Genomic DNA, 14,097 nt, shown 5'->3' with positions numbered 1-14,097 from the left:
CTTTTGGTTTAGGAGGGACACAGAGGGGAAAAGAGAGGCCCCTAAAGGGGGCTTCTGGAGAAGCCCTAAATACATCTTGGATTATACCCCCTCCCCTTCCCCTCACATCGCATCACAATTGTCTACAGAACGAATCTAAACCTTCTTTTTCTGGTCTTCAAGCCTGACACCATCTGATCTAAATTTACATCTTCAGCATTAATTCCCATAGCTGCCCACCACTCATCTGTCTGATATTTCAACCCTACTATGTTTTGTATCATTTCCTATTCTCAGCCTATTCCTATCTCTACGCTACTGTCCAGTTCCCTTGGGGTGTGAATACATAGGGCATTTTGTTTGTTTGCTTTGGCTTTCCAATGTCTCTTAGTCGAAATCAGCTTTCTGCATCTCAATCTATACAGAATTCATGCGGCAGCTCCTCTCCTGACTTTAGGCCTGGTCTCAGTGATTTGTTCAAAGTGGGTATATGACCAAGCCAGGCCAACCAGAGTCCTCCTTGACAGAGTCATTCCCTGAAACTATCAGGAAAAGATACACAGTCTTTTTGTTGGAATTGTAAACTGTCAAGATACAAGTCAGTTGTCTGCCACAATATCAGGAGAGTCTACCTGAGAATGAAGATAACACAAAAGAGAGATGAAGCTAGGGGGTGCCTGGGTGGCTCAGTTGGTTGAGTGCCTGACTCTTGGTTTTGTCTCGGGTCCTGAGACTGAGCCCCATGACAGGCTCTGTGCTCAGTGTGGAGTCTGCTTGTCCCTCTCCCTTCCCCTCTGCCCCATCCCCCACTCACGTGCATGTGTGCATGTGTGTGTATGTGTGCACTCTCTTAAATAAATAAAATCTTAAAAAAAAAAGATGAAGATAGATTCCTGAGGACCTTAGATTCCTAGATCCAGCCATACTTGAAGCCCTATGAAGAGTCCATATACATAAACCCCAAAATGCCCTTATTTTGTTTAAGCAGCTTTGAGTTGCTGTTAACTTGCAACTGGTGGGGGAAAGTCTTGACAAATAAATCTGATGACCCTCCTTCTTTTTTTTTTATTTATTTTTTATTTATTTGACAGAGAGAGAGATAGCGACAGCAGGAACACAAGCAGGGGGAGTGGGAGAGGGAGAAGAAGGCTTCCCGCCGAGCAGGGAGCCCCATGTGGGACTCGATCCCGGGACTCCGGGATCATGACCCGAGCCGAAGGCAGACGCCCAATGACTGAGCCACCCAGGCGCCCGACCCTCCTTCTTTTAACAATACTTATTGAGTATACTGAGTATCTACTATGTCCTGTGTACCATGCTGGACACCAGTAAACCTGACAGACATGGCACCTGGTCTTGGGAAGGCTGGAGCCTCATGGGGAAAATAACATAAGCAAGTAATAAAGAGTAGTATAGTGGATACTATGATTGGGAGGTACAAGGCCAATTTTACCCATTTCTATGCTACCATCTTTGGAAGTCCAGTCTTTCTACCATTCTGTGGTCCCCACTCTCTCCCAAAGTACTTTATTCATATCTCTGTAACAGTGCTAATTCTTCCTACAAATAGTTACTCTATGCCTGTGCATTTGCCAGGAACTACATTAGGCATGAGGACAGGAGGGTCTGGAGCAAGTATAAGAAAATTAAGATAGCATTTTCTGCCTTGCAATTAAGTCCGTTGTATATATATCCACCTTCTCTAAATTGTCAAATCCTTGAGGATAGAAACCATAGTGTTCTGACCATCCTTCTATTGTTTGCAGAATGTCTCCCCCATGGTTTGCAAAAGATTCTTCAACTAAACATTCCCTAAATATTCAGAATTCTAAATTTCTTAGAATTGTTTACTGTTCTTTTAAAATGTTTTTTCTTTATTTTGGTTCCATTTAACTGATGGTTCGTGCCAATAAAATTACATGTAAATATTTTCAGTGTGAAATCTAGAAGTTTTGACAAGTGTGCAATTCCACATGACATACTTAATTTAAACTACCTTTTTGTACAAAGAATAAATTTATTAAAAGTTTTGAAAATGTTTTGCTGTTCCACTCTCTGTGACACCATATTCTTTTTTTTTTTAAATTGAGGTATAACTGACATATTAGTTTCAGGCAAACAACATGATTCAATACTTGTATATATTGCAAAATGATGGCTACAATAAGTCTAGTGAACTCCCATCACCATACATAGTTATAAATTTTTTTTTCTTGTGATGAGGACTTTTACGATCTACTCTTTCAGCATCTTTCAAATATGCAATACAGTATTATTAGCTGTAATCACCAGGCTGTACATCACATCCCCATGATTTAATTATTTTGTAATTGGAGGTTTGTATCTTTGGACCCTCTTCACCCATTTTCCCCACCCTGTAACCCGCACCTCTGGCAACCACCAATCTGTTCTCTGTATCTACGAGCTTGGTTTGTTGCTGTTTTTCTTGTTTTAATTCTACATCTAAGTGAGATCATAGGTATTAGTCTTTCCCTGTCTAACTTAGTTTACTCAGCTGCATTCCCTTGGGTCCGTCTCTGCTGTCGCAAATGGCAAGATTTCATTCTTTTTTATGGCTACTTACTGTTTTAAAAGCAACGAGAGTAAACATTTTGACTTCAACATGCAGATGCCATTTCTAGTTAAATGGACTGCAGAGAATTGCTAAGAGTCGTTCAGGCTGCATTATCCTCCGCTCTCTTACCCTACTCAGTTGAACAGGTCATTCATTCTGAAACCAATTATTAAATGGTATTCAAGAGTGAGCCTCATCTCATCTGTATTCTCTCCTTTTGTAAAAGTATCTATTGATAGTCCTAGAATAGGGTATTTGTCGTTTCATTCCATTTTAATAATGGGATTGAAACCCATGGCTAGGCGTTTACATAAAAAGTTGATATAAGTGAGCGGTTAGCTCCAAACTATCCTGATCCTATCGCAGGGGCCACTTGTGAACCAATTTCTTCTCCTCTTTGCATGATTTTGATAATAATACTTACAATCACTACCGCTTCCATGTAGTGGGCATGTACTTCTGAGAGGGACTCTGCTTATCCCTTTTAATCCTCTCAGCCTTACATGCTGGTACTAATAGTGTTCTCATTTTACAGATGAGGAAGCTGAGGTTCAGAGTGGCAGAGCTAGCTTGTCCAAGGTTACACAACCTATAAACTAGGAACGAGCCAAATGAAAAGCATGTGCTTTTAAACTACCATGCTTTATTACTCTCCATGTTCTCTTACGAGCATTAGACCAAAGAGTGAATTCATTATAGCTTTTTAAACTGTACTATAGCCCCAATATCTACCCTGATCTAGTGAGCAAAGAAATGCCTTAGCAAAACTACAGTGAGCTCAGCTCAAATAAGGAACACCCCCTTTAGAAACAGAATGCTGGTGTTCTGAAAGGTCATAGAGAAGGTGTTGCAAGCATGAATTGAATGTCTACGCATGTTTCTGTTCTGTCACCTGTCTAAAATTCCAAGTTTTCTATGACATGCAGAATAGGACAGGGTCTCATGGGTTAAAGAGTCTGGAAGGAGAAGGCCTAGGAGATTCCATACTACAGCTCACTCGCGGAAACAACTAGATGTCCCAGACAGAGAGTCAAGAGAGTCAAGAGAGGCCCCCAAGAAACCTGCTCCCCAAATTGCGGCCACCACTGGAGTGGCCCACGTGCTTTCCCTGGTCCCGGCAGCCTCATCATGCCAGCTGAGTTGCAGGACCTTCAGAAAATATATCCTCATTAAGCAAATCTTTACGGAGGGCTCTTCTACCGCTAAGGAGCTCACACGCCACTGGGCACTGCAAGGGCCACTGGGGCATGCAGCGAGTAAGGCAGCCACTGCCCCTGCCCACCCAGCATGATCCATTCCTTCCATCCCAGCTGTGATCTGGCTCCCATGGGGGCTCTCCTTCACTTCTCCTCACTGAGGATCTCGACTGAGCTGTGCCGATTGGCACTGAGAGGCCTGACTGTGTCATAGGCTGTCCTTTTCCTTTTGCCCTTTTCTGACATCAGTGAAGGAATAATGCTATTAAATGTGCTTATACCATCTACTTAAATAGACTGTTTTAAGTGCTTAAAGTGTATTAATTAATTTAATCCTACAACAGCTCAATGAGGTATATGTGATTATCAGCCCATTTTATAGATGAAATGGAAGCACAGAGAGGCATAGTCACTTGCACAGGGTAACACAGCTAGTAAGTTGTGAAGGTGCGATCCCAACTCAGGGAGCCCAGCCCCAGAGCCCGTGCCCATAATATTGTCCTCTGCTGGCACAAGTCAGTTCTTGAATGCTGGCATTTCTTGGGGAATCTGTCCTTGGTTCTTCTTATGCTATATCTTCTCCCTCGATGATTCCCTTCACTGACCTGGTTATACCCACCCCCCCAGCTGCTATCTCTGAATATCTAGCTCTTGTCCTGTATATCCAAGAATTAACCGGGCATTTCTAGCTGGAGGGCCCAAGGGCTCTGGAGGCCCACCCTGACCCCAATCCTTAACTCCTCCGTCACCTTCCAGCCCCACATCTCATTGACTGCCAAGTGGCCCAGATGTCATCTCCTCCAGGAAGCCTTTCTGAATCCTCACATGGTTAATCCATCCTCTGCCCTAAGCTAACTTTATCACTGTACTGTGACCACTTTCCCCGGGGCTCCTGCCCCTGGAGCATGAGCTTCTTGAAAGCAGGTATTGATTGTTTTACTCATCTATCTCCCGGCACAGGGTCCAGCTCGAGCGGCAAGGGCTGAATAACCTCTTGTTCTGAGACGGGACAGGGCACAGCTGCCCCAGCATCCGCCTCCTGCTGGTGCTGCCGTTCTCGGAAGAGCGTATAAGTGCCCGAATGCCGGGGTCTCTGGGGGCTGCAGTAGGGGAGCGGGGGCTGACAGCGCCCCCCCCCCCCCGACCGTCAGCTTGCTCTTCATCCAAGAAGCTCAAGAGGCCAGTGCTGGGGAAGGATACCCAGGGAGCTGTGACATAGAAGGCCTATGGGTAATTTGGCCCATGACTGGAAGATTCCATTTTCCTTGTGATAATTGGGCATCAGAGAGTGAGGGTAGTGGTGGCCTTCTCATCTGCTCTGGAATTGGCTGGGCTCCTTCTCAGGTGCCCCAAGTGATGGACGGGAAGTGGCCCCCCTGATTACTTAAGTCCCCTGGATGGGGAAGTCACTGTCCATAGGCCATCCTGCTTGGGAAAAGGAGGAGAGTGAAGGCTGTCTTTCAGGGCCACTGAGCAAGTCCAGAGGTTCTGAGACATGCTGTGAACCACTCTGGGCCCCAGCAGGTGGACACTTGTCCCAGGAAAGTAAAAGTAAGCCCAGCAAGTCACTCTTTCACTTGTAGAGCCCAACAGCAAAGGTTTGCCAACAGCAGTGAAAATGGTGAGCCCAGAACAGCAGCCTAATGAAACCAACACTAACGATCAAGCAGGAAGGAAGGAATGGAAGGGAATAAAATGGTTTGCATGTGTTCGCGTATGTTCCCCTGAAGATAGATCTGTGTGAAGAAAGAAAGGATGTTGGCATCCCACCAAGATCAATTACATCCTGGCCAAGCTGGACACTGGTGCATATAATAGATCATTAAGGAGGTAATTCAATCTGCTGTCTGTGCAGTACATGTGTGGAGGGTGAGCTTCTGTGAATGAAACTTGTTAGGGAATAAATTTGATGAAAACCAGAATTCTGTCTCTTTGACTTCCCTGTTCTAAAGGGGGGTGGGGGAGCAATGGGAGAAGACAGGATGGGGAGCCAGAGAAATGCAGGATCATTTCTTGGCCCTGCTTTTTACTAGTTCTATGACCTTGAGCAAGTTTCCTTCCTTCCTTGAGACTCAACTGCTCATCCATAAAATGGGAATAATAAATGTCCTATATTATAAGAGGTGTGGTAACTAATAAAAGAGACAATGTATGTTAAGGGCCCTAGTGCTTGGAGCAGAGCACATACTCAATACATGTCAACTAATATTGATAATTAAAAAAAATAATAAGCAACTTCTTTTTCAAGATATAGTCTTTGTGGAAACATTGTTGGCCTTTTTATTACAGTGCTTGCTTCCCTTCTCTGTTTAGCAGAGAGGAACTTCCTAAGGATTAAACCCTCAGAAAGAATGAGCCTTCAGTTCTTTTAAAGAGGACAGAAAGAAGAGGCAGAAGAAAGGTGGAAATGAAGCAAGAGAAAAAATTCAGAAAAAACATATCCATAGAGGATCTAAGGAATGTTGGTGGGGGGGAATGGAAAACAGGTGATGGGGAAAGGGGGCAGGGGCGGGAGCTGTGTGAGGAAGTGAGGACGCATGGGTATGGCTTGGTTCCAGGGGAAGTGCTGGGAAAAATAACAGTGAATCACAAATAGGTCCTAGAAGGGGGCCCTGAGAAGCTTGGGCCCCCTGTCCGGGAAACATCGTGTACACAAACCGAAATGACACTTGATTCAGACTGGGATTAAACAACAGCATGAGACGTTGGCCATTTCAATATCTTTCTTACTTGGTGAAAAGGAGGTCGTCTTTTCCGGGGAAAGAACAGATTCCAATTCTGAATAAAACTCAACGGAGTGGTATGTGTAAGGCAAAAATTCTAGGATGCTCAGCACGGGATAAAATTACTCGTGTGCCTCACCAACCACCTAACCTATAAAAATAAACAATGAATGTCCTGCTTTGATATCGTGTAACTGGCTGAAAGGTAACTGCCTGGTAGAGCAAAGAACTTAAGACTGACAGCTGAGAGCAGGGAAATTCAGCTCGGGAAGGCAGACAACTGCCCTGTGGCCTGGTCTATGCTCCCAAGCTGCACTTGACACTTCATTTGTCTTGTTTGTTGACTGGCATGCTTATTCCTGTGCCTGTCCCTCTGCAGCTTCAGATTTTGAAATCCTGGCTGCTGGACAGTTGATCTGCCAATTTTGAATTACTGCCACGTGTGCTTAATAAATATTCTAGCAGCGGTAGTTATCCCTTTCTGCTCTGAAGACCCAGATAGAGATAGGTCAGTAATGTTTGGGAGTAATGTTTCCTAAACTCTGTTCCAGGGACATGTCCTACCAGATGTTAAAGTATTTTGTGAAGAAGGTATCTGGGGCTATATAAGTTTGGAAAATGCTAGGATAAATTAAGATTTCTTCACTGGCAGGATTTCTTGGAGCTTTATTATTTTTTTAAGATTTTATTTATTTATTTATTTATTTAGACACGGCGAGAGAGGGAACACAAGCAGGGCGAGTGGGAGAGGGAGAAGCAGGCTTCCCGCTGAGCAGGGAGCCCGATGCGGGGCTCGATCCCAGGACCCTGGGATCATGACCCAAGCCGAAGGCAGACGCTTAATGACTGAGCTACCCAGGCGCCCCTCTTGGAGCCTTAAATATGCTAATGCACATGGTGAATCTCCAAGAAGGAGCTAATATTTGGAGTTTCCCAAATTCTTTTGGCCATGCAATTTTTTTTTTCCCCAAAGGAACACTTACATTTAGAAAGCCCCTGGAATAGTGGCATTGGGTTCCTCCAAACTCCTTTATCCTGAAGTGAACATAGCCAGAGGCTCATATCCACTGGCAATCCTGGAGACCTCTCTTTGCATCTGTCCAACCCGAGAACACATCCTTTCATCTCTAGAAACTGCATGGTGTGAGTGGACTTTGAAGGATAGAAATAGTCAGAAATGGCGGCATAGGATTTTCTAACTGGTGTCATAAATTCGGAATCAATGTGTCATTGGAGGAATTCTAAAGCCAAGACACAGGAAAATTTTTCTTATAATCCAAAATGAGATTAAAGCACATGGGCAACTCTGATTTCATAGCCAAGGCTGTGATGAGGAAAGAGCTGAGCAGACACGTGGTTTTAGACATCTGGTTCTACTACATAATACGGCAGCTAATAAATCAAAAGACCTTAGAGGTTATTTAGCCCATTTCCATTATTTTTTAGATGAAGAACCCCAAGAAGCAGAGGGGCGAGGTGACTTGTCCAAGGTCACCCAGCTAGTCAGTGGCAGTGCCAGGGCTAGACCTCAGGTCTCCTGACCTCAGGGCATCCTAGAGTCATGGCCTGCTGGGCTTCCGTTATCTCTGTGAAGAGGATCTGATGCACGGCCACCCCTCCCTGCCGCTTTCTGTCCTACTCTCCCTCCATCCGTGGGGCCTCAGAGGCAGCCTTACTTGAGTGAAGAAGTTGATGGTGAGGAAAAAGCGAGCTGGCAGCTGCAGGAATTGCTAAAGACGCTGACTCAGGGGGCCTGAGAGATGGTGGCAGCGCGTCCTTGTCGGGCAAAACTCGAGGAACAAAAGGGAGAAGAGTCAGGGCAATGAAACAAGAGTGGCCAGCCCCGGGCCTGCCATATCACAGCCCTTACCAGCAGCCACCTGCATGCAGAATTTCAGACACACTGCAGCCTGAACTCTTCCCCTTCCAGCCGTCCTCCGGCTGTGCCCTGCAGACCAGCTCCAGAAGGGGAAGGGTCTAGGGGAGTGGAGATCTGGGGCAGAAGGAAAACAGGAACAAGAACACATTAAAGTTGATGTGGCTGCTATTTGTCTTTACTGTGGATGGCAAGAGAGGTCAAAGGAAGAGCCAAGAAGCCTCCTCTGTTTCCTGGAGGAGAGGAGGTATCAGCAGGAAGAGCCTTTCCAGAAAAATCCTGCCAGGATCTGTTTCGGGAAGGGAAGAAGGTGGCTGCTCAGTGGTGGCAGCAGGGGACAATGGGTTGGGGACCCTGACTCACAGCTCAAGGGCACAAACCCCAGGACAGGAGCTGCAGAAACTCAAAACCCTGGACGTGGGGAAGTTGACGTGAGCTTCAGATCAGCAGAAGAGGGGATTTATTTTGGAGATGGGGGCCATGAGGCTGGCAGGACTTGGGATTTCGCCGAGTGGGCTGAAGTTAGAGCCTGCTCCTTGTCATCAGGAGAGTTAGTGAAAGAAGTTTAAGAGTGTTGACAGCTTTTGAGGGTGTGTTGACAGTCTCTATAAAAGTGAATGACCTGTTTGGGGTCTGGTAATTTAAGGGTTACGTGGCGCTGTGGCAAGAGGGGGTGGGGGCCCAACACCAGCCTTGCTTTTCCTGTAGAGAGGGGCTGAGCCTTCACTCCAGAGGGGTAAAGATGTGTTCAGTTTCTGGCTCAAGAAATCTCTTTAGAGAAATATTTACTTGGAAAGCGCCTAGGGTGTTGATGACAGAGACTAAAAAGTAAAAAAAAAAAAAACAAAACCCATGCTGTTCAAGTATTAGAAAGTGACACATTTCATACCAAAAAACCAAAGCAAACCAAACCAAAACAAGATCATGTTTTGGGGATGCTGACTGGACAAATAATCTTTACTAGATGCAGTGGGATCAGCCTGAGCCTGTGTTTGAGGTCAGAGGCGCTGTTCTCGAGTCTCGGCTCTAACATTTACTAACCGTGTGGTACTGGGCCAGTTACTTACTTAGTCTCTCTTCTTTTGTGCCTTCAGTTTAAAACAGGCCAATGAGCAACACCTACCTTACAGAATTGCAGGATTAAAGGAGATAAAGGAGATAAGTGCTTTGTATATTCATAAGCCCAGTGGAAAGGTTAGACAAGTTTACTAATATTAATGGGCATGTATCTACATGATTTGGTTTTGTGAGGTACCTACATTTAATGTGGCATTTCTTTGAAATTAGAAATTACAACTTTTTAAAATGTCTTATGTTTCCCTGGCTCTTCTACTCTACACCCCTCCCTGGCCTCTCTGCTCCATGGTAGGACTGGGGAGCATCATGTCTGAGACTCATGCACAGAATATGCCTACAATACACCTAGCCTCACTCTTTAAATTCTAGATTTTTATATCTTTCCTGAAATTCTGCAGGCAGGGAAGAAATTAATCAAAGAAGATGCTTTTTATGTCCACAGATAAATTGACAGATGCTAATAAGAGAGTAAAAGCATATTTTGCTATGAATTGATGAGAATTCAGTGTATAATATAAAACCAAGAATATCTGAAAATGAGATATTTTCACATAAGGGTGGGACTAAAAGATTTCTTTCTATTTTCTCCTAATATTCTAAGTGCTGGAAAATACAGTCAGAAACTTAAATGGTTTACTCAAATATTTTTCTGAAACAAAAAAATTGGTATGTATAAACTTTTAAAAACTCTAAATGAATAGACTTCTATCAAATGTATCTAACACCTATTAGTGTATAAACTCCTAAAAGTTTCCTAAAAATGCTGGACATGTTTTAGCATTTTAATGATAAAACCCAGATGTCTTGTTTTACATGCCCTAGAAGAAAAGAAACACACAACCTTACAAAGAACACTCACCATTTTAAATCTGATTAAACTCTATGCCAAAGAAGGACTGGAAAGAGTATGATGTTTCTACAAACAATCTTTTAAAAAGTATTTTTCAAATCCACTTAAATGTTCTGGAAAACTCCTGAAATGTGAGCCACCAATATTTATTTACATTCCACCCGTGCATTGGAATATTAGTTTGCGGTCATGTTTCGGTGCTTGGAGGCATCCTGATGATTATTAGCTTGATTCTTCAATCTGTGTTTTGAGGCCCATGAGGAATGAACCCCGTTTTGGTCACTTATACATGACACCATCATTCAGAGCCCAGTGGTTCCTCATGTGGCTCCATATCAGAACAACCCTTGAGAGTTCCTTAAAAATATCCAATTGCAGACTTTACCATGTAGCATCTAATTCAGTGTATGGGGTAGGGAGGTAGGAACCTGTCCTTTTGAAAAGTTTTCCTAAGTGATCCTGATAAAGCCTAGGAACTGCTGATCAAGGGCCCTGGCCATTCTCAAACTTAAATGTGCACAGGAAGCACTGGGGATTTTGTTAACATGTAGGTCCTGATTCAGTAGGTGTGGGGTGTGGGTGCATGGGGGCAGGGATAATAGTCTGCATTTCTAACAAGCTCCCAGATGATGCTGATGCAGATGATGCTGATGCTGCTGGTCTGGGGAACCACACATGCATTTTGTGTGTGTGTGTGTGTGTGTGTGTGTGTGTGTGAGAGAGAGAGAGAGAGAGAGAGAGTGAGAGAGAGAGAGAGAGAGAAAGAGAGAGAGAGATCTTTTAATGGTAGAATAATATAGAATAATAAATGAATCAACTATAGCTACATACATCACCAAGAATCTTAATTTTCAACTGCCCGTAGCATGTCACACCGACCTCCTTACTGTTCCTTGAATGTGCTAGGTATGTGTTCTACCTCCACCCTATCTCCACAGGACATTTGCACTTACTGTTCCCTCTGCCTGGATTGCTCTTCCTGCGTATATCCAGACAGCTCACTCCCTCAACCCCTTCCGATCTTTACTCAGATACTAGGGTCCCAGTGAGCCTTCCCTCATTGTCCTACTTAAGCTTACAATAGCCACCCCTCCCCAACACTCCCCATCCCTCTTCCCTGCTTTATCTTCTCCCTAACGCTTATCATTCCATACTTTTTACTTATTTTTCTTATTCTCTGTTTCCACCTAACTAGAATGTAACCCGTCAGTAGAGAATTTTGTTTTTTCTTTTCCTCCTTTTTTTATTTTTCATTTTTAAAAAAGATTTTATTTATTTATTTGACAGAGAGAGACACAGCGAGAGAGGGAACACAAGCAGGGGGAGTATGAGAGGGAGAAGCAGGCTTCCCGTGGAGCAGGGAGCCCTATGCGGGGCTCGATCCCAGGACACTGGGATCATGACCTGAGCCGAAGGCAGACGCTTAAGACTGAGCCACCCAGGCAGCCCCCCCTTTTTTAAATAAAAACAATCCCACAGCATTTATTGTACTCTGGTAATAACATAAAGGTAATCAAAACAATATGAACAAATGTTTTAGAACTACACTCCCAACAAAGGACATCTAAAAAAACAAACTACATGGCCTTCTCAAGAATTTCTCACTTCATTGATCATTTCTAGTTGGAGACACTTTGGAGCAGGGTAATATTATCTCCTTTTAGGATGATCTGACCCAATTGTTTTCTTGACTTTGTTTTAGAATGAATCTCTTCAGCATCATCTAATACGAGGTTCATGTACTCATCAAAACTAATGATACAGCCCTCTATTTGCATGTTCACTTGCTCATAGAGCCACACCTGAATTCGAGATCTATTTTGCAAGTATCTGAAGATGAGGTTGATGGACTGAACCATCACCTTCTGCACTTTTTGGTTCTGGCCACGGTACACCATGGTGGAAGCCGACAAAGACCGCACACTACCTCAGAAAGCAACTTCCGGAATCGAGATTTTTGTTTTTTCACTGCAGGATCTCCAAAGCCTGGAACTGTGCCGGGCACACAGTAGGCACTCGAGCAGTATTTCTGGGGGGATGACTGAATGAACAATTGAATGATATTCCAAGAGTGGCCTCAGGAAGCAAACGAAAGCATCAGCTGAGTGATAACAGGAGGAAGGGCTCATTCCCAGTTATGCTGGATCAGAAGAGGCACTCCCGGCCATCTACCTCACACCTAGAGCTCTGGTTGACAGATGAACCCATTTAGGAATCTGGGGGATGCATTTTGGGGCTGCTCATCCTGGAAAGGGGCCTTTGGAGGCTGCCCTACTCACAACAAAGTGTTTTAAAGAAGCCACAGTACATTTGTTTCCTAGTCGAGGCAGCCAGCTGGCAACGTCACCTCAAGACTCTCGCCGGCTAGTGCTTGCTTCCATTTCTATTTCTTATTTCATCATTCAACAAATATTTGTGGAGCAATGTCTAAGTGGCAGGACCACACTAGGGCTTCGTGTGTTAAACAGAACTTTTCAAATCTACTTGCATGCAACTGTACTTTATTTTCACTCTCTCTCCCTCCCTCCTTTCCCTCCTTCCCTTCTCTCCCCTCCCCAAGGCCCCTGGTTTAATCTCTATTATTCTGAGTAATACATGTTTGTTGTAAAAAGAAAAATCCAGTACTACAGCATTGTATACAGTAGAAAATGAAATTCCCTCCCTCCATCCCTAGATATGGGTCACCATGGTAATAAAATTTCTCAGCCCTCCCCGCAGGTAGATGTCCCCACATTCCCTGGGGAACAGGAAGGTGGTGTAAGTAGAACGTTCACAAACCTGAATTACTTTTATATATGAAGGGACTTGCCAAGAATTTCAATTGTCAACTGTCTGTAACCAGCCTATCACACTTGTCAAAAGCTTGGCTGAGGCAAGTGGTATTTGAGAAAGATAACCTAAGGGTCATAACAGGCATTCATTTCTTAGATTTTCTTTTTTTTATTTCTAAAGATTTTATTTATTTGACAGAGAGAGAGACAGCGAGAGGGAACACAAACGGGGAGTGAAAGAGGGAGAAGCAGGCTTCCCGCGGAGCAGGGAGCCCGATGCAGGGCTCGATCCTAGGACCCTGGGATCATGACCTGAGCCAAAGGCAGACGCTTAACGACTGAGCCACCCAGGCGCCCCCATTCCTTAGATTTTCTAAGCTTGCCCCATGCCAAGTAAGACCTTTGGTGAGCAACATGCCTGGACCAGATTATCTTAGCCATCTACATGGATATCTTTAGAGAGCTATGTTTTTTCATGATGTCCTTTTATTGAAGGTCCGTATAAAATATGGCCAGAGAAAGACTGTTTCCAATGTTTTTGTCCTGTAAGCTGCTCTTGAAGACTATCCATTGTCTATAGGACTCAGAAAACAATTCCTCCCAGGGCTGAGCTTGGATTTTCTGACAATCTGGTAGGTTGCTGCTTTTTTCCTTTCTTCCTGTTCTTCCTTCTGTTCCCTCCATTCCACATTCCTTTTTCAGATAATGAGAACAATATAACCCATCACATCTCTCTTTTTGTCTAGGCTACCCGGAAGCTCTGACCAATTTTTGAATCAATGGCATCAAGTTTCCTTTGGCCTAGGCATTCTTGCCCACATCATTCCAACCTCTCCTGCATGATTCTAGACTTTTCGCTCCATTGTTTTTAAAAGCCTCTTGAGGTTTTTTTTTTTTTTCCCTAAGGAGGAAGAGACATAAACGGTACATTAACAAACAGTCCAATGGTGACATTTTACAATTTACAGGTAAGGAAAATAAGGTCCAGAGAGGCTAACTTAGCTAAGAGCCACAAACAGCTGGTTAGGGAAGCTTTCAGACTAAAACCTC

General features: G+C 44.1%; 2 protein-coding genes across 2 annotated transcripts in view; both read right to left on the bottom strand.

Annotated features, from left to right (window-relative positions):
• Positions 1-14,097, bottom strand: part of PLCE1 (phospholipase C epsilon 1) — a 272,899-nt gene that overhangs the window by 82,782 nt on the left and 176,020 nt on the right. The window lies entirely within an intron of this gene.
• On the bottom strand, positions 11,896-12,174 carry LOC110589717 (small nuclear ribonucleoprotein E-like). The gene has a single exon (XM_044916556.1). The coding sequence runs from the start codon at positions 12,172-12,174 to the stop codon at positions 11,896-11,898; it is 279 nt and encodes a 92-aa protein (XP_044772491.1).

The sequence above is a fragment of the Neomonachus schauinslandi genome, chromosome 6 (genome assembly GCF_002201575.2).
Source record: "Neomonachus schauinslandi chromosome 6, ASM220157v2, whole genome shotgun sequence".
In the NCBI taxonomy this organism is placed as follows: domain Eukaryota; kingdom Metazoa; phylum Chordata; class Mammalia; order Carnivora; family Phocidae; genus Neomonachus; species Neomonachus schauinslandi.
The sequence above is the reverse complement of the archived record's forward strand: the minus strand, read 5'-3'. Positions and strand labels throughout refer to the sequence as shown.

Excerpts from the sequence above, each read along its gene's own strand:
- LOC110589717 (XM_044916556.1), bottom strand. The coding sequence starts at position 12,174 with ATGGTGTACCGTGGCCAGAACCAAAAAGTGCAGAAGGTGATGGTTCAG.